The sequence below is a fragment of the Schistosoma haematobium genome, chromosome ZW, assembly GCF_000699445.3.
Source record: "Schistosoma haematobium chromosome ZW, whole genome shotgun sequence".
Classification (NCBI taxonomy): domain Eukaryota; kingdom Metazoa; phylum Platyhelminthes; class Trematoda; order Strigeidida; family Schistosomatidae; genus Schistosoma; species Schistosoma haematobium.
Genome location: NC_067195.1, coordinates 31,103,813 through 31,125,095, shown reverse-complemented (window position 1 = coordinate 31,125,095; position 21,283 = coordinate 31,103,813). Strand labels below are relative to the sequence as shown.

Sequence of the window (21,283 nt, the reverse complement as noted above, 5' to 3'; positions counted from 1 at the left end):
GTTCTAATTACAGTTCGTGCACAACGAGAGTCATAGGAGTTTGGGAAGCGATCGTAATCGTTCTAAATCGAGAATTGGACTGTTTATAACGTTGGGCTCATAATCAAAAATGTGTGAGTATTCCGATACTGTTAAAATTGGTCGTATAGAAGTATCTTTTTCTGAAGAACAATCAGACAAGGTAGACAGATAATTAGTGTCAGGGTTGCATATTTCAGTATGTTGTGTCATTTGTAATTTATCTAAACCCAACTCATTCATTATATTTGGGAGCGACTCTCCACTTGTAAGGTCACCGCGTATATCAGGTGATTTTGGATCCATAGACACAAACGGAATGGAAGATGATGGACCACTCGATGGAGCACATACAGAATCATCCCTTTGAGCCTTAAAGCAAGTATAGTTATGTAATGCATTTTTGTGGTTAGCGGTTGGAGTACTATTTATTACTGGCGCGGTACTTTGTTTACATTTGTCATCTCCATGACATTCAATTATACCATGTCGCTTCATATAATCCAGCGTCGCTAAGCTGTAGTCGACTACGATAGAACTATCTGTATCCACTGTTCCACTACCAACAGCTTTGTTACCCAAATATTTATTTACTAAAGAAGATAAGTAAATACTTTGATCGGTATCGCCTGCACATCCACTATTAAGAAAGTTTTCGCTTCTCTTTTTCACATTAACTAAATGTATATCTTGAATAGATTCTGGAACAGTTAATTTCTGGTTCACATTGAGCTGGTTTGTTGAATGACTGGGATCAACATATGTATGGGTGTCAGTTCTAAAAAAAGATAATGAAAATATAGTATCAAAAAGAATAGTTAGGAATATATTTTACAAAGGTTAGCAAACGACTGGTGTGTATTTACATCTGACCCACTGTACTGACTGACAGTCATTTCCACTTGTGTTCCATTGGGTTTTTAACACGGAACAGGACCAATGATGCACCAACTTATGGTAATAAAGTAAAAACGTAGAATTGAGGAACAACATAGGGTTTAATAACTCGTTTGCTGTTTGATAAATGGACGACTTAGCAACACAAACTATCTGCTGAACTTTCAATAAAAATTACGTCCGTATTCATATAGTTTTCCATGAATCTTTTCTTTTGCGAGTCGCTTACTTATTAGTTATTAGTCAAATTGTTGCACAACCTTTGCAGCAACTGGAATTTTCCTTTCACATGTAATATCAGTATCCCTTCCTTTCTGAACTATCTATATCAATTGTACTGCGCATCGTTTTCAACGACAAACGTATTTTCTTTAGCTTTTTGTATCTTCGGATCTTTAGTTGTAAAGAAGCGATAAAAATGAAACAAACATTTCACTGATTACTTTGATGGCGAATTTAGTTGAGGACTGGCATGATACAGGACCCTTATATGTTAAATAAGGAGATAGTCAGTTCTTGGAAAAAAGTGAAGGTCTAGTGCATTTAATAATAGATCTGACTTTTGTTTGTCAAATAACGTCTACTATTATCTGGTGCTTACAGCTTCTTACTCAGATAACTGCCACAGCAGAGAAGTGCTACGAGTGGTTTGTTGCTACCATCGTCTAATTTCAGTTTGCGTATTAGTTATTATAATACTGCATTAATTTTCTTCAAATGTGAAGGAATACTTCGGAAAATAACTTACCTTTTATAATTACCATTAGTTAATGCAGTATCATTGACCTTGGTGGCCGATGACGAGGAATTATCACTTTTCTTATTTGGATCAGACTGCAACCAATTTGAAACTCTTCGATTGAAATTTTCAGGATTTTTATCACTATTTACACGATAGTTGACACAATCGTCTTTTTCGTGAAAAACAATAGGAATAGAATTTGATGTACGCAATTCTTGATTGAAAAAGATTTTCGTAATATTATTGCTATCTGGATGAGGTGCGGAAGCTGCAGAATCACATCTCATTCTATTATTCAAAACTTGTTGTATATTTGCCTGCCATGTAAAATACAAAGTATTGATCGGTGATTAGTGCAAACGAAATCCTGGTGAAAGGTTGACCCAAAATTTAACATACCAGCCAAACGCAATATAGAACCTGGTACGTGTGTACATTGTTTCACGTTGCACACTCCATTAGCAAAGCAAGATGAGATTGTTAGGGCGAACCCCAGAGTATTAACAGTATTAAAGATAACAGGAAAGATCAACCATTGCAGATACAATTCGAGAAGATATAAATTAGTGAAATAAGATTATGTGGAATCTAGAAACTTAGGTTTTAAAGGAAGATGAAAAACTATAAACTAGTGACATAAAAAAGATTATGACGGATTCAGAAACGTAGAACTCAAGTGAAAACAAAGAGCGGATGCGCCTGCGCCATTGCGAACGATTTCGAGCCATGTGATACAAAGTCTCTAACCATTGGTTACGATAATCACACAGACCTTAACTAGATAGTCTACACCCACCTACATGGCTCAAAGCCAATCAGGCTGGTTCTGCCCATAACTTTCTTCCAAGCTACTCCTATACCAGACAACATTACCCGTCGAGGTAAGCAGACATACGTAATACATGTCCCAACCACCTCAGTTGGTTAAGATTCACCACCTTGTCAACTGATTTACCACTTTTACCTAGGGCCCTAGCCCAGGCATTGGTCACTCAGTGGTCTCAAGACACACGAGCAATGCTTCGAGGACACCTATGGTCGAATACTAGCAACCCACGAATATCCTCTATTTAATGCCAATGTTTTACATCCATAAATTAGAACAGAGTGAACTGTTAGTCTGAAAACTTTGGCTAAGGGACGGATAACTCGCCTATGCTACAAGTGATGCAAATTGACCAAAGCCAATCGAGCTTTCTGAATCCGTGTCGAGATTTCGCCAGACACCAGCCCATCGGGACTGATGGGACTCCCAGGATAAGTGAAGCGGTCGATACGCTCAACTACTTCACTTCCTGTCATTAGTTCGGGCGTTGGTTCAGACCAGTGCAGAAAAAACATTTTGCATTTGGAAGGAGAAAAACGCATCCAAACTATGCTTTTGTTGTTGCTCAGGGTAGTCAGGAGACTGCATTTTTTCAGTATCTTCACTAAATGAAACTGCATCATCCGCGTACTTCAAGTCGACAGATGAATCTCTTGGTGGAAGATCGACCTCCGAAAAATCAGACGATGAGTGTTTTGTCTCTAAAAGTGTTTATGACAAAGCTAAATAAAAATAGGGAAAGCGGACAACGTTGATGAACACCAATTGAGGTTAGCGATTCCGATAGCGGTCCGTCATAAGTTCTAACTCGACCAGCAATGCTCGAGTAGAGAGCCTGTACAAGGTTCATTTACTTCTTTGATACTCCTTCCAATGACACACAGAGCTCGATCAACAGAGTCGAACGCTACTTTAAAGTTAGGAAGTACGACAATAATTTGACATGAAAGGGTATATCTATGGATATGTGGTATATACATCCGCATACAGGTGTAAAACCAGAATGGTTTTCTCGGGTTCACTCTTCATGAGCCCTAGTTAAGCGTATCCTACCCACTTCCAGCGCTTCCTGATTTCTTCCTCCACTGGGATCTGGTTTGTTCTCTCCCACAGTAGGTTGTTGCCGATAGTGTCTGGCCAACAGATCCGAAGTATTTTGCGTAGCAACTGTTAATGAACACTTGTATTTTCTGGATGATGTCTTTCGTAGTGCTCCAGGTTTCCGCCCCATACAGTAGAACTTTCTTGACATTTGTATAGGAAATTCTTACCTTGATGTTGGTTGACAGTTGTTTTGCGTTACAGATGTTCTTCAGTTGTAGATATGCTGATCTTACTTTGCCGATCCGCGCCTTCACATCTGCATCAAATCTACCGTGTTCATCAATGATGCTGCCCAGATATGTAAAGGTTTTTACATCTTCCAAATCTTCTCCGTCAATTGTGACTGGATTGGTGCATGCTGTGTTGTAACGGAGAATCTTGCTTTTCCCTTTGTGTATATTGAGACCTACTGCTGCTGAGGCTGCTACTACACTGATCATCTTCTCCTGCATTTGTTGTTGCGTTTGCGATAGAACAGTCAGATCATCTGCGAAGTCTAGATCGTCCAACTGCATCCTAGATGTTCACTGTATCCCATGCTTCCCCCAGATGTTGGCGTTTTCATAATCCATTCGATCACCAGGGGAAAGGGAAAGGGTGAGAGTAAGCAACCTTGCCTGAAGCCGGTCTTTACTTCGAATGAGTCTGTCAACTGTCCTCCATGCACGATTTTGCAGTTTAACCTATCAAATAAATTCCGTATTATATTGACCATCTTCTCAGGCACACCGTAGTGTCAAAGAAGCCTCCATAGTGTTGTCCTGTCCACGCTATCAAATGCCTTTTCGTAGTCAATGAAGTTGAGGTAGAGTGATGAATTCCATTCAACTGATTGTTCCACAATGATCCGTAGTGTTTCAATTTGGTCTGTACACGATCGATCCTTACGGAATCGAGCCTGTTGGTCTCGAAGTTGAGCATCTACGGAGTCCTTCATTCTGTTTAACAATACCCTGTCGAAGACTTTTCCTGCTATTGAGAGAAGAGTAATGCCTCTGTAGATCTCACACTTGCTGAGATCGCCTTTCTTTGGTATTTTGACCAGGTGTCCCTCTTTCCAGTCTGTTGGTACTTGTTCTCCATCCCAAATCTTGCTAAAGAGAATGTGGAGTATCCTTGCAGTTACTGCTACGTCTGCTTTCAGTGCTTCTCCTGGAATTCGGAGCATTATCGGAGAGGGTATTTTAGATACTATATCGGTCAGACTGATTCCTCTGTGGTTGTTACAAGAGGATATTTGTCCTCTCTTATGGACTGGTACGACCAGCAACTGAGACCAATCAGATGGGACTACATCCAGTCCCCACATTCAAACTAAGACCTCAATCAATCTAACTGCTAAAACTGGACCACTATCCTTGAAAGTTTCCGGGATAAATTCATCTGGACCTGGTACTCTCCATTGCTTTAGATTTCCTATAACCTCAACCCCACAATTGAGAGATGTATTTCAGTTTGCCACTCGGGTTGATTGGAGATAGTAGGTAACTGAATTGTGACTGAAGGTCAGTTGAACTGTTTCTCAAAGTGTTTTGCCCATCAATCCAATCTAATGGATTGGGAGTGAATAATGGTTCCATGTTTTCCGAGTTAGTCTCAATAATAGTCGGATTTTTAGTACCAGTTTCCTTGATAACTCCGAATAGCTGTTTATTATTACCCATCGCCGCTACCTTTCCCATCTCTTCTGCTTTCGTTAACCACTACTGATCTTTTGTTAGCTTGATTTGTCGTCATTATCGTTCACCTAGTGTGACAGGATGAGTTTTCGAGCTCTGATCAACTTAGTGGATACCATCGAAAATCCATTGGTTTTCCTAACTTCCGATCTAAATTATTGGTAGATGTCACTGGCGTATTTACAGCTGCTTGGGTATCGTTCTCAGCTCCTTCAGGATAAACTTTCTGTACAACCGACCAGGTGCTTAACTGATTCTTCCCCGAATGCTTCTCCCATCTTTCCGTCTCTGAATCAGTATTTAAGAGGTCTTCCTGCTCTGAGCTTTCTACATCCAGTAAAACCTATAGAAATGCGTGCTCTCACTAGGGCATGATTACAAATTGTATTAAAGTTTTCTTCTAACGGCATGATTTTAAATAATCAGCAAGCATCAAAAGATACCACGAACCAATCTGATATATTTAAATGATTCATTTCTTCAGAAAACTGAAATGTGTTGTTTAAACTATGGGCCACCATTCTTCTTCGGATTCGTTCTAATAATTGAGCTAACCATCGAGCCAATTTGTAATATGATGAGTTTACTATACATATTGTGAGTCTTAATGGATGTTGGATTTTTGTACTTTCAAAAGACCATATATAAATGAAAATCATGACTTTTCCCTTCAGACTGTTGTAAGTTGCGTTCTCAATGAGTTCCCAAAGATTTTTATTAACCCTGTTTTCGATTATTGCAATGACATCTTTTCTAGATTTACCAAATTGGAATCTTGATTTATCATTGCGAACATTTTATGCACATCTTTTTGATTCATTGTTACAACACTTGAATCTTTATCTGGCCATACTGCTGCTTGTCCAATTATCCAGTGCTTCTTCAGTTTCAGTTTTGCCCTGGTCGCTACCACCTGGTGATGATCTGAAGCTGTTTCGGTTCCTCTCTTCATGCCTATATCTTCTATGGGTTCTCTAATTTTTTATTCATGAATGTGTGATCAATCTGGTCTTCCATAGTGGGGGAACCCATGCAGCTCTGTGTGCTTTTATAGGGAAAATGCTTCCACATATGACCACGTTGTTGAAAGTATATAGATCTACTATTCTCTTGCCGATCTCAGTTTGTTTTCTCAGTCCATTTCGTGCTATGATGTGTTGGTACCCAACCCGATCCCGACGTTGAGGTTCCTTATCAGGATGGTGAGGTGTTCTTCTGGGTATTTCCCTATGATGAACTGCAGGGTCTTATAAAAATGGTCTTTATCATGTTTACTACTGTCATTGGTGGTCGCATAACAATTTGTTTTGAAGGATGCTTTGGTAATCCTTGAGCCATGAGTTTCCTATCCTACATGCGCTTATATACGTGCTTCTTTGCACAGCAACAACACAACTTATGTGTGGTGGCCATTTTCTTCTTCATGATCAAAATACATCTTTCCTGAGATTAGTGTCTTCTATCCAGGTTGTGCCCAATAAGTTTCACTTATTGCAACACTGACAGGGTATGATCTTCTCATTTCCATTGCTATTTTGAGGACTCCGTCGGTCTCCCACTTGGTCCGAACATTTCACGTACCCATACTAATTGTTGTCAGAAGTAGCTTCGGCCTCATGGCCTCAAAGAATCTCAGCTTTCACCATGAAGCATCATAACTCTCCTATATGAAGACCCTTTAGATCCCAGAAAAGAGTTCAAACGGTTTGAACAACTTTCTGGTTAGCGTTTTTGTAGTAGGGTTCTGTTTTTACGAAATAGGATTTCTAACTCTATGTCCAATGCTCCTCCTCTGTGCCTGGGCTTGGGGCCGGTAGTAACCCTAGAAGGGCTCTAGGCAGCGCTAATACAGTTCGTACCATTATATTGTATTATATCAAAAAGTTGGCTAGGTGGTTTATGTAATTGACTTCTAAGAATTCATCACGGATTTGAACATTTCTGATCCTTTAGCAGTACGAGTAGTTAGTTAGTATCCTCTAGTTGCCATATGTTGTTTCATCGCATTTCGTTGAATTAAGTCTTAAATTTCATGATGGTTATTGATTTGAGACGTTGGTAGTCATGGTTCGGAATTCGAGATAACGTCTATCGTGCTAAAATTAGTTATTTTCTACATTGTAGTACTGTTAAATAGTTATTATTTCGCCTTCATATTTATTGACTGTTTGGTTTCCCCATATTTTTTTCTACAGTGTTGAATTTTTGTTTTGTACGATGCTTGTTTAGATTTTCGTTTGTATCAAAAGGATTTTCTATCCAACATATCAATCTCCCCAATGAATATAATGAAGTACGTATAATTTTTCATGTAATGTAATTCACAGAAAAAAACTGAAAAGATACTAGTATGTAGAATCTTGTTTTACAGTGTAGTTTGGGGGGTTCGCTTAGTACAGATGAGAATATGATGCAAAATTTTTGAACTTTTACTAATTTTCTTAATGTAATTCTTATTCTAGCTGAAACATTCCACGAATTGATATTCTTCATCATAAATTCTTAGTCATATAAAAATAACCACAATTCCGAAATCTCAGAGTTTTATTTGGGATAAACAATAGCTTGAAAATGATGGAAATTTAATCTTCACAATGGCGGATTTCAATAATGATAAATGTTTATTCGAAGTCTTAGCACATACTCCCCAACGTAGGACCAGACACATATATGCATAGGTTCAAGTTGCCATACCTCATTAGCACAACAAGATGAACACCGAATTCATACAAATAGTTACTTCAAAAGTAATAATATATCAAAGAAAGATTGTGTATAAGGATATATACAGGAGGAAAGAATTAGTTCGTAGAAAGAAAGGTATACAGCAATTTTAATCCCATAGTTTAAGGGAAGAGAAAGAGTATATATACCTACGCCATTGTGATCGATTCTGAGCCACGTCACACAGTCTCCAACCATTGGTTGCGATAGTCACGGGGACCCCAACCAAGTAGTCTGCATCTACCAACATGACTTACACTAGAAGTTAGTGACTTCAAGCACTGATGCCACGTTTGGTTTGGCCGCCCCCAACTTTCTTCCAACCATTCTCAACACTAGTCAGCATTGCGCGTCGTGGTAATCGGTGTTCAGGCATACGCAACACGTGGCTCAACCATTTCAGTCGATGAAGATTCACAACCTCATCAACTGATTTACTATCATTCCCTAATACCCTGCGTCTAACCTCACTATTACTTACCCGGTAATCCCAGCAGATGCGAGCAATATTCCTAAGACATCTATCATCAAACACAGGTAACTTTCGAGGGCCTTATCAAATGCCTGTTAAAGTGACTTGAACTACTTTTCGAATATTCGGAAATATTTGTATTTTCAAAAAACAATCTATAGTTATTGGCTAGAATTTTAATCAAAAACACTTTGCTTTATCGAAATAATAATTGTAATTGTGAATGATTATCCGCAGTGAACTTGGTAATTTCTTTATAAAATGCGATCTGATCCAAAACAATGTAATATGGACCATATTTATTTATGGCAAACTACAATATTCACCCACTGACTTAATTCATGTAAGAGCTTAAAAAGAGACCCCATTTTCTAAAAAGAGCTTCAAACTACCCAATGATCATATCTGACATTTTACGAAAAAGACATGATAAACTACCTTTCATTCGAACTTACTAACAACCAACTGTATTTGTCTGCAGTATCACTTTGGTATTGTAAATCCATTTGTAGTTCACCCTGGTTTTAAAAAAACACAATAAAATATGGATGTCAATTCAACTTTTTTACTTCACAACCTGTAAGTCATAAATTATTCATATTTCTAGTAGTTCCCTATTGATTTTTCTGGATTACATCAAGCTATGAGATATATTTTTGGTTGATATTTATGAACAGAAAGCCAGACGAACTAGATGCTATTTGTTAGATTTCTGCTGTTATTTGAAGAGCCTTTTAGTTAGTGGAACTAATTTCAATAAGACTGAAAAGAAAGTGCGGATTCAAAAATAAACTAAAATACATAACAACATTCAAAACATAACATCATTCCTAAGGGAAATATAACCACCACAAAAAAAAGCATCAGCCCACCTAGTGGAACAGCGCGAATTTACTCAATTCTCTACACGCGAAAATAAAGTAAGAGGAAGACTAGTGCCATACCTGATCAGCAGGATAAGATTTAAATAACAAGAGTAATCGAAGTAATGTGGTAGCAATGATAAAAAGAAAGACTAAGCCGTGGAAATATGATTTGAAAAGACAGAATGATAAGGTATATGTGAAGGGTTACTGGGATCCAAGAGTGAGGAGCTAAACGATAAGTATATCTAAACAATTGTGAACAATTTATCAGATGGTGCACTAGATCACATTCCCATCTGAATAAATAGAAATAATCGAATACTTTTGGATCATCGAAAAAAAAATAATGGGAGACGTAGATACCAGTAATCATCAGATAGTATTGAAGTTGTACTACGGAACACTCCTAAATTTAGTAAACAATAATAGATGAGATCGTAACATTGATGGGGGGTAAATCATCAGTTTTTCCATAAAATATCTTAAAAGTGACTGTACAACCTATTCGACTGTACCGTAAAAACGAAAGGAAACATTTACTTATCTATTTGAACACATAAACACCGATACAAGGGGGCACCAAATACATATGCGCCACAGAAAAATAATGAGAATGTGAAGAGATAAATATAAGGTGCGTATAAGAAGAAAAGAAGTACAACAATGAACAGAAATTAGTGTATGATAATGAAATAATAATAATGGGAGAGACAGGTCAATTAGCAGAAGTACACCCACAAAGAATTCTCCAACTTAAAGACGTTATGTCTTTTTATGAAGAAAGTGAAATAAAGTTGCAGCACGATCGCCAATAGCGAATGTAAGGCGCGTATGAGAAAAAGGGGAACAACAACGAACAGAAATTAGTACGTGAGTGAAATATTAATAACGGGAGGAAGAATTCAGTTAGCGAAAGTACAATTAGGAAGAATTCTTTCAGTTAAAGAAGTTACATCCTTTTTTATGAAAAAAGTAAAATAAAGTTACAGCAGGATCGCCACTGGCTTCTATTCTGAGCCATATCTGATAACGTCTCTAGCCACTGTGTAGCACCATCTCTAGGACCCCGACCAGGGAGTCGTGAAGGACCGCCAGAAGCAAGTCCTTTGCAGCTTTCTTTCATGCCACGACACCATGTCATGCACTGACCACCTCTCCGCTTCTTCCAACCAGTCCCAGAGTCGGCAAATAATGCACAACGTGGAATTCTCTGGGACGACATTCGTAGAACATGTCCAAGCCACCGAAGTCGGTGTTTCAAGATGGTGACATCGATTGCATTATCATCTCTGTGCCCGAACACACGATGCCGAACCTCTGCATTACTAACATGGTGTTGCCACTGGATGTCAGCAATCCTTCGGAGACAGCGATGATCGAACACAGAGAGTCGTCTAACGTCCTCAACTCGGAGAGACCAGGTTTCACAAGCATAGAGCAAGACTGCTCTCACCGACGCGTTGTAGATTCGACCTTTTACAGCCAGACTAACATCACGAAGGCGCCAAAGGTGGTCCAGATTGGCATAAGCGGCTCTAGCTTTCTCTATACGTGAATCGACCTCACCACTCACGTCACCACCAGCAATTATGCAGCTACCTAGATACACGAACTTCTCGACTACTTCTATCTGCTCACCATCCAGGGTGAGTACAGGATTAGAATCCTGCCAGTCTTGTAGAAGTACTTTGCAATTCGAAGGTGCAAAGCACATACCATACCTACGGACACTGATTGCCAACTGATTAAGTGCGGATTGCATGCCTTGGGTATTATCGCACAGTAAGACAATATCATCCGCATAATCAAGGTCGAGAAGTCTTTCTCTAGGCAACGGATCCATACCACCATTACTTACATCCATCAGAGCTGTTTCCAGAATGTCATCGATCGCAAAGTTGAAGAGGAATGGTGAGATTGGGCAACCCTGTGTAACCCCACTGCTCGAATGGAACAATGGAGAGGTGGTTGTATGCCCTCACTCTGCCTGAGGTATTTGTATATAGGGCTTTTAGGATGTTAATAAACTTCTCAGGCACACCCTTCTTCAATAGACAATCCCAGAGAACAGTCCTGTCCAACGAATCGAAGGCAGCCCTAATGCCAAGAAACACTACGATTGTTGGCCTTTGATAAGTATGGCGGTGTTCTAACATTTGGCGAAGGGTGAAGATATGATCAATACATCCTCTACCAGAACGAAACCCAGCCTGCTCCTCACTAGTTGATCTTTCTCGGGTTTTGAACAACCTACGAAGTATGACGAAAGCCAATAGCTTGGACGCAATCGGAAGTAGACTTATCCCCGATAGTTGTTACAGGAACGACGTGAAGCCTTTTTAAAGATAGGGACAACTATCGACTCATTCCATGACGTTGGTACACTCTCTAGCTCCCAAACCTTTGTAAACAACGTCGTGAACCCACAACTGACTGTACCCGCCATTTTCATGGCGTCATGAAGTTGCAACCAATGCTCATCTATACTTTTCGGTGGAATGGTAGCTAGCATAGAAGCTAGCTCGGTTCGATACTTACTAGCAACAGAAGTTGCAACCAACTTGCTGACATCAATCCTTTGGTGGCGGTCACTTTGTTGGCCACTGGGAAGTAAGGTGAGATTGGCGCAGACCAGGGCATGATCAGAGTCCAGAGGGGTACTCCAAAAGGAGCGGCAGTCTTGTACACAACCACGCTAGCGGTAGCTAATCGCGATGTGATCGATCTGAGTCCAGGCTTGAGATGCAGAAGGAGGATGCCAGGTGGCACATCGGCGATGACTGTGCCGAAAGTTAGTGCTAGCCAGAAACAGGTTGTGGTCTGTGGACAGTTGCAGTAGACGGTCCCCGTTATCTGTCCTGCGACCAACAACTCCCCATCGGCCACCTAAACGACTCTCTTCTGTGTTTAGACGCCCGACCCGAGCATTCAAGTCTCCGGCTAGTACTAAAATATCTGTCGAACGCACTTTCTGGAGAAGAACAGATAATTGGTGGTAGAATTCATCCTTGATTGCATCCGGGCTGCAATCTGTCGGGGCATAGGCGGAGATGACGAAAAGACATCGTTTTTCAGGCCGATTTCTTCTCACTTTGATTGAACTTTCTAATCTAACAGCACATAACCGACTGTTGATGGGGATCCAATGGATTAGTGCTGCCTCAGCTCTGGCGCTTAGTGCGACACCAACGCCAGCAAGACCAGACGAAGATGACACAGGGTCCCCGGGTAAGCGCACGTAAAACAAAAGCGACAGATGAAGAGCGAATCTGCAGTACTAACTAGAGCCTTGTATACGACAGAAGTCGATATTAAGACTTTATAAAGATATAACCGACCCTATCTGTTTCCCGAACTGCGTTAGTGTGCGAACGTTGAACGAAGCCAGTTTGAATGGTATACGTGATTTCAGAAAGACAGTTTCAGTATTCGTATTCGATGGTAGCATTCACTTTTCGACCAGTCAGTGACTCGAGATCGTTTAGATAGAACAAAGTTCTCACCATAGGCAATCTGCTGCATAAGTTGAAAAATAAGGATACACAAAGTGGGAATAAAAGAGAGTGGATAAGTGACGTAGTATATAAAAAAAGGAATGTGAATTGTCTGACTTTTAATAGAGGCGAAAATAGTACTTTCCGTAATTATCGTCATTTCATTTTATTTGTGTGTGGGCTGTGATACTGTCCAGGTTCCCAGACCGGAAAAGGGGGTCTTCTTAGTGGGCCACAACCCGAGCCTTCGACCTAAAGGACTGATCCATAAGGCAGTGGAACAACGTCAGATCTAGTCCCATGGTAGCCGGAAACCAACAATTGGCACATATGCCGTTTGTTCCCTCAGTATTCTGGAGCCCATATGCACCATTGGTTGGTAATCAGGGTTTTCCAACTCCCCTAGGTGTCCACTAAGCCGGTTAGAGCGCCGGACGTTCAATTTCCGTCCTCACAATTTCGTAAACAACATCCCCACCGCGAGAAGGTAGTGAATAGGACTTCCCTGGCAGTGATTGTATGCACGTGGCCATGTGAGAGCATTTCGAGAGGGAGAGCTGACTCTCTCCACTCTCGGCCGTACCAGGGCATGTTGGGGTGACTGTACAACCTATTCGATTCTACTAAAAAAAGGAAATAGCTAAATTTTAAATAAAACTTACTTTCTTTATGCCTTTCAAATGCACCGGGCTTGATGATTTGAGTTGCAAAATAGGGCGATAATTCTCAAACACATCTTGTCTTGAATAATTTACATTCTTGTTGTGATGTTGTACAACGCTTAAACTATCATTGATAAAGGATGACTTTCTTGTACAAACTGAAGATTGCACATCCTTATTATCCAGACTATCACAACTTAGCCGCTCTGAAAAATGAACATTCAGCATAAAATCTAAGAAAAAATATGGTAGTATGGTAATGATACATTCATATAAATTAAACAAAAATAAAACGAAAAACCACCTATTCAAAAGAGGATTATTGCTTTTATTAACTATGGCTGACAATTAAATAACCATTAGAATGAGAACAAACGCCAGAAATATAAAATTTGCCTGGAACTTAACTACATTTTCTACCTTCAGAAACACTAAATTTCCAAATAGCATTTTTATAGAAAGTTCAGAGAATAATTCGATTCCCTAATGACACAAAAATTTATACAATGGATATATGGTCAAAATTCGAGGATACTAACTAACTACTCGTACTGCTAAAGGATCAGAAATGTTCAAATCCGTGATGAATTCTTAGAAGTCAATTACATAAACCACCTAGCCAACTTTTTGATATAATACAATATAATGGTACGAACTGTATTAGCGCTGCCTAGAGCCCTTCTAGGGTTACTACCGGCCCCAAGCCCAGGCACAGAGGAGGAGCATTGGACATAGAGTTAGAAATCCTATTTCGTAAAAACAGAACCCTACTACAAAAACGCTAACCAGAAAGTTGTTCAAACCGTTTGAACTCTTTTCTGGGATCTAAAGGGTCTTCATATAGGAGAGTTATGATGCTTCATGGTGAAAGCTGAGATTCTTTGAGGCCATGAGGCCGAAGCTACTTCTGACAACAATTAGTATGGGTACGTGAAATGTTCGGACCAAGTGGGAGACCGACGGAGTCCTCAAAATAGCAATGGAAATGAGAAGATCATACCCTGTCAGTGTTGCAATAAGTGAAACTTATTGGGCACAACCTGGATAGAAGACACTAATCTCAGGAAAGATGTATTTTGATCATGAAGAAGAAAATGGCCACCACACATAAGTTGTGTTGTTGCTGTGCAAAGAAGCACGTATATAAGCGCATGTAGGATAGGAAACTCATGGCTCAAGGATTACCAAAGCATCCTTCAAAACAAATTGTTATGCGACCACCAATGACAGTAGTAAACATGATAAAGACCATTTTTATAAGACCCTGCAGTTCATCATAGGGAAATACCCAGAAGAACACCTCACCATCCTGATAAGGAACCTCAACGTCGGGATCGGGTTGGGTACCAACACATCATAGCACGAAATGGACTGAGAAAACAAACTGAGATCGGCAAGAGAATAGTAGATCTATATACTTTCAACAACGTGGTCATATGTGGAAGCATTTTCCCTATAAAAGCACACAGAGCTGCATGGGTTCCCCACTATGGAAGACCAGATTGATCACACATTCATGAATAAAAAATTAGAGAACCCATAGAAGATATAGGCATGAAGAGAGGAACCGAAACAGCTTCAGATCATCACCAGGTGGTAGCGACCAGGGCAAAACTGAAACTGAAGAAGCACTGGATAATTGGACAAGCAGCAGTATGGCCAGATAAAGATTCAAGTGTTGTAACAATGAATCAAAAAGATGTGCATAAAATGTTCGCAATGATAAATCAAGATTCCAATTTGGTAAATCTAGAAAAGATGTCATTGCAATAATCGAAAACAGGGTTAATAAAAATCTTTGGGAACTCATTGAGAACGCAACTTACAACAGTCTGAAGGGAAAAGTCATGATTTTCATTTATATATGGTCTTTTGAAAGTACAAAAATCCAACATCCATTAAGACTCACAATATGTATAGTAAACTCATCATATTACAAATTGGCTCGATGGTTAGCTCAATTATTAGAACGAATCCGAAGAAGAATGGTGGCCCATAGTTTAAACGACACATTTCAGTTTTCTGAAGAAATGAATCATTTAAATATATCAGATTGGTTCGTGGTATCTTTTGATGCTTGCTGATTATTTAAAATCATGCCGTTAGAAGAAAACTTTAATACAATTTGTAATCATGCCCTAGTGAGAGCACGCATTTCTATAGGTTTTACTGGATGTAGAAAGCTCAGAGCAGGAAGACCTCTTAAATACTGATTCAGAGACGGAAAGATGGGAGAAGCATTCGGGGAAGAATCAGTTAAGCACCTGGTCGGTTGTACAGAAAGTTTATCCTGAAGGAGCTGAGAACGATACCCAAGCAGCTGTAAATACGCCAGTGACATCTACCAATAATTTAGATCGGAAGTTAGGAAAAACCAATGGATTTTCGATGGTATCCACTAAGTTGATCAGAGCTCGAAAACTCATCCTGTCACACTAGGTGAACGATAATGACGACAAATCAAGCTAACAAAAGATCAGTAGTGGTTAACGAAAGCAGAAGAGATGGGAAAGGTAGCGGCGATGGGTAATAATAAACAGCTATTCGGAGTTATCAAGGAAACTGGTACTAAAAATCCGACTATTATTGAGACTAACTCGGAAAAACATGGAACCATTATTCACTCCCAATCCATTAGATTGGATTGATGGGCAAAACACTTTGAGAAACAGTTCAACTGACCTTCAGTCACAATTCAGTTACCTACTATCTCCAATCAACCCGAGTGGCAAACTGAAATACATCTCTCAATTGTGGGGTTGAGGTTATAGGAAATCTAAAGCAATGGAGAGTACCAGGTCCAGATGAATTTATCCCGGAAACTTTCAAGGATAGTGGTCCAGTTTTAGCAGTTAGATTGATTGAGGTCTTAGTTTGAATGTGGGGACTGGATGTAGTCCCATCTGATTGGTCTCAGTTGCTGGTCGTACCAGTCCATAAGAGAGGACAAATATCCTCTTGTAACAACCACAGAGGAATCAGTCTGACCGATATAGTATCTAAAATACCCTCTCCGATAATGCTCCGAATTCCAGGAGAAGCACTGAAAGCAGACGTAGCAGTAACTGCAAGGATACTCCACATTCTCTTTAGCAAGATTTGGGATGGAGAACAAGTACCAACAGACTGGAAAGAGGGACACCTGGTCAAAATACCAAAGAAAGGCGATCTCAGCAAGTGTGAGATCTACAGAGGCATTACTCTTCTCTCAATAGCAGGAAAAGTCTTCGACAGGGTATTGTTAAACAGAATGAAGGACTCCGTAGATGCTCAACTTCGAGACCAACAGGCTCGATTCCGTAAGGATCGATCGTGTACAGACCAAATTGAAACACTACGGATCATTGTGGAACAATCAGTTGAATGGAATTCATCACTCTACCTCAACTTCATTGACTACGAAAAGGCATTTGATAGCGTGGACAGGACAACACTATGGAGGCTTCTTTGACACTACGGTGTGCCTGAGAAGATGGTCAATATAATACGGAATTTATTTGATAGGTTAAACTGCAAAATCGTGCATGGAGGACAGTTGACAGACTCATTCGAAGTAAAGACCGGCTTCAGGCAAGGTTGCTTACTCTCACCCTTTCCCTTTCCCCTGGTGATCGAATGGATTATGAAAACGCCAACATCTGGGGGAAGCATGGGATACAGTGAACATCTAGGATGCAGTTGGACGATCTAGACTTCGCAGATGATCTGACTGTTCTATCGCAAACGCAACAACAAATGCAGGAGAAGATGATCAGTGTAGTAGCAGCCTCAGCAGCAGTAGGTCTCAATATACACAAAGGGAAAAGCAAGATTCTCCGTTACAACACAGCATGCACCAATCCAGTCACAATTGACGGAGAAGATTTGGAAGATGTAAAAACCTTTACATATCTGGGCAGCATCATTGATGAACACGGTAGATTTGATGCAGATGTGAAGGCGCGGATCGGCAAAGTAAGATCAGCATATCTACAACTGAAGAACATCTGTAACGCAAAACAACTGTCAACCAACATCAAGGTAAGAATTTCCTATACAAATGTCAAGAAAGTTCTACTGTATGGGGCGGAAACCTGGAGCACTACGAAAGACATCATCCAGAAAATACAAGTGTTCATTAACAGTTGCTACGCAAAATACTTCGGATCTGTTGGCCAGACACTATCGGCAACAACCTACTGTGGGAGAGAACAAACCAGATCCCAGTGGAGGAAGAAATCAGGAAGCGCTGGAAGTGGATAGGAAATACATTGAGGAAAGCACCCAACGGCGTCACAAAACAAGCCCTCACATGGAATCCTCAAGGCCAAAGGAGGAGAGGAAGACGAAGAAACATATTACGCCGGGAAATGGAGATAGACATGAGAAAAATGAACAAGAATTGGACGGAATTAGAAAAGAAGATCCAGGACAGAGTGGGTTGGAGAATGCTGGTCGGTGGCCTATGCTCCATTGGGAGTAACAGGCGTAAGTTATTAAATTCAACAGTATCGGAATACTCACACATTTTTGGTTATGAACCCAACGTTACAAACAGTCCAATTCTCGATTTAGAATGATTACGATCGCTTCCCAAACTCCTGTGACTCTCGTTGTGCACGAACTGTAATTTGAACTCAACTTAGAACTCAAGCTGCTTGTGATGAATGAACATGTTCGTGTTATACATTCGCTTTGCCTTCTAGGATAAAAAGTACCGTACACTGACTTATGAACATTAAGTGACATGAATTCATCAATAAAATATAAGCTTTTTTGTTTGTGTGAAAATTCCCTTCGTTGGTATCAAGTATGCTGGAATGAATCCAAATGTTAAGGTTAAAGGATGAGCAGATTCCAGGAACCATTTCAATCACTGAAGTCACTTCATAAAGTCCGCATAATAGTCATGGAGAAACAATTGACCTGATAAAAACCTCTGCAACATGTTCCATACTTTTGGTGAAAATACGTTACATAAATACGTTTACATAAAATATACGGTTTAGGAGTAAAATTAGTGCTATTCATTGAATGCCAACACTAAAGTAATTTAGCTATCAACTGACTATAAATAAGTAAACAAAAGGAAATAGTTGAAGTTTCAGTATAAGATATGTTATAAGATATTACACATAAAAATACCTTTATTCTTGAAACTGGTTCTACTGGATACAAAAGTTGTGTTAACACCAATACTTATACCCCGTTTTATATCATGCTTGTTAAAACAATCCTGGTTATTACCACGTACCAAACCATTTTTCGAAGTATCAGATGCCAAACAGCCAATTTTCTTCTTACCTAACATGTTAGCAATGATTTTTTCAAGACGCTCCAACTGATTCATCGGAAGGTCGGAAAGGATAGGAAGAAAATGCATTGTTATGTCGATAATATCAAACCTTGAATGAATCTCCGAGAAAACGGCTTTGGGACCAATATTAACAGTACATCCTGTGTTAGGAGTTGAAGTTGTACTAACTGGTGAAACTGATGCAGATGAAGTAACAGGATTAGGAAAATTCCGATAACGATTTGGATCATAATTATAAATATCTTCTTGATTGAAATTATTGTCAGATGATTCGCCACTTTTAATGAAACCATTTGATTTTCTAGGAGGCTCTCTAGGAAAAGATTCTTCATCTAATTGTTCTGAAGTAATTCTATAGGAGTGACTTCCTCTAGAATTCTGATATGAAGTTTTAACACCCTCTTCGGATAGTAAAGAAGCTTCCAGAATATTAGATTCAGACAAATCCAAGCTAGGGAAGAAAATAAGAAAGCTTAGGTAACATGATCAAATACAAGCAATTTTTGATGTCATGTGTGCATCCCCTGTGTCCATCTTATAGAATTCAAGAAGAGAACAATGGAGAATAAAATCCAACAACAGACTACAGTACTGTCGAATTGTGAATTTTTACTCAGAGCATAATATTTGATATAGACTTAAACGATTCCATTCACTACTACTTTGTTTTTATAATAAACAGCATATAACAATTGATATAATATTAAAAACAGTTGGTACAATGGTGAACTCGTTAAAATGTGTTACAGGAATGGAAAGGATCAATGAAAATCCTTTAAAATTGATGGAAGCAATCATTTGAAAAATGGATACGAAGTCTTTAAGAGTTCAGTTGTTTTAACCAGTTCTCATTGACGACAACAATGGACAGAAAAACGTCAGACGTAACAAAGTAGTACAGAAGATCAATTTCTTACATTTCAAAATAAAGAAAACTTTAAACAAAATGGAAAACTGACAGTAATAACATAAAATAAATGACACAATCGAAAAACAAGTGAGGATGGATCATGAAAATCTCATAAGAAAGATGAATATTGGATACAACTGAGCTATTATGCATTATCTAGCAGAGTGTGTTATCTAAAGTTGTGAATCATATCGGAGTCCATAACAATAGGTCTCTGGATTCCTTTGCATGGTAAAAATTCTAAAATTATTTTTTTTGCAGCTCTAAATCAAATATATCAAGATTTTAACAAGACACACATCTTTTTATTTATCTCTAGATTCGACGAATGCATTAACTAAAGTTATTATTAAGTCAAACAAATCACTAAGAAATGTGAACTGCTTTTATCCACTCTACTAAAACAGTTTGTTTACGTGAACTACCATAGTACACAAATCTAACAGTGTTACTCTAAAAACTAGTCTTGAAGTATTCAACTATAGTTTATAATAAAATTGATATCTTGAATTAGATTTCAGAGTACGAGTTTGACTTCGCTCATAATTAACAAGATGCGTTCATGCATTTTAATATGAATGTTTACGTATCCACAAAAACGAAACTCTACTCTATGAAATCCCAGGCTGTTGATCTGAGCTTCATAAGGATGAGTAAACTGTAAAATATTTACAATCTAAATTAGTTTACTCACCATCTCATACATTTCGAACAGTATAATTTCATACCTAACTCTGTTTCTATCTTATTTAGCTTGTTTTCATTCCCTAATTTTATTATTATTCCTTTTATCCCTTCGTTTTTTTTCTTGCCATCACCCATTAAGGTGGTTATGTTTGCTACGACTGTTTTAAGTAATTTAAACACTTATACATTTATTGGATAAATGGCTATCATTATGTAGGTCATACCTAACCGCTATTACAAGAAAAAATACTTGAATTTCGATTGAAACATTTCTGACTACGGATAACAATTTCATTTTAAAAACTAGAGCTACAGAAATTGGGATGTCTTAAAATGATGTTAATAAGCCAGAGCGGCTACTGCAAATCTGGACTATCTTTGGCGCCTTCATGATCTTAGTCTGGCTGTAAAAGGTCGAATCTACAACGCGTCGGTGATAGCAGTCTTGCTCTGCCCCCAAATGCCCTGGTACGACCGAGAGTGGGGAGAGCCCGCTCTCCCCCTCGAAATACTCTCACACGGCCACGTGTATACAGCCTCTGCCAGGGAAGTCCTACTCATTGCCTTCTCGTGGCGGGGGTGTTGTTTACGAAAATGAGAGGACGAAAAGCGAATGTCCGGCGCTTTAACCGGATCCCAAACCAATGGTGCACATGGGCTCCAGTATCCTGCGGAAACAAATGGCATATGAACCAATCGTTGGTCACCGGCTACCATGGGGCCGCATCTCCTTACGATGCTCCACTGCCTTGTGGGTTAGACCTTTAGGTCAAAGACTCGGGGTGTGACCCCCTAAGATAACCACCTGCTTCGGTCTGGGCACCCGGGCAGTATCACAGCCAACTACAAATATGATGAACTGCCTATAATTATGAAAACTACTTTACTTGCTTCAACTAACAATCA

At 39.3% G+C, this 21,283-nt stretch overlaps 1 protein-coding gene across 1 annotated transcript in view; it reads right to left on the bottom strand.

Moving 5' to 3' along the window:
- Positions 1-30: 30 nt before the first annotated feature.
- MS3_00003273 (uncharacterized protein) overlaps positions 31-21,283 on the bottom strand; it is a gene marked incomplete at its 3' end in the record, with an annotated part of 34,539 nt that continues 13,286 nt past the window's right edge. Inside the window, exons 9-13 of the mRNA XM_051211015.1 lie at positions 18,609-19,231; positions 13,485-13,690; positions 8,918-8,980; positions 1,664-1,974; positions 31-796 (exon numbers count right to left, since the gene is read on the bottom strand). Of these exons, the coding sequence (XP_051071046.1) occupies positions 31-796; positions 1,664-1,974; positions 8,918-8,980; positions 13,485-13,690; positions 18,609-19,231 (1,969 nt within the window). The remainder of the gene's footprint in view (positions 797-1,663; positions 1,975-8,917; positions 8,981-13,484; positions 13,691-18,608; positions 19,232-21,283) is intronic.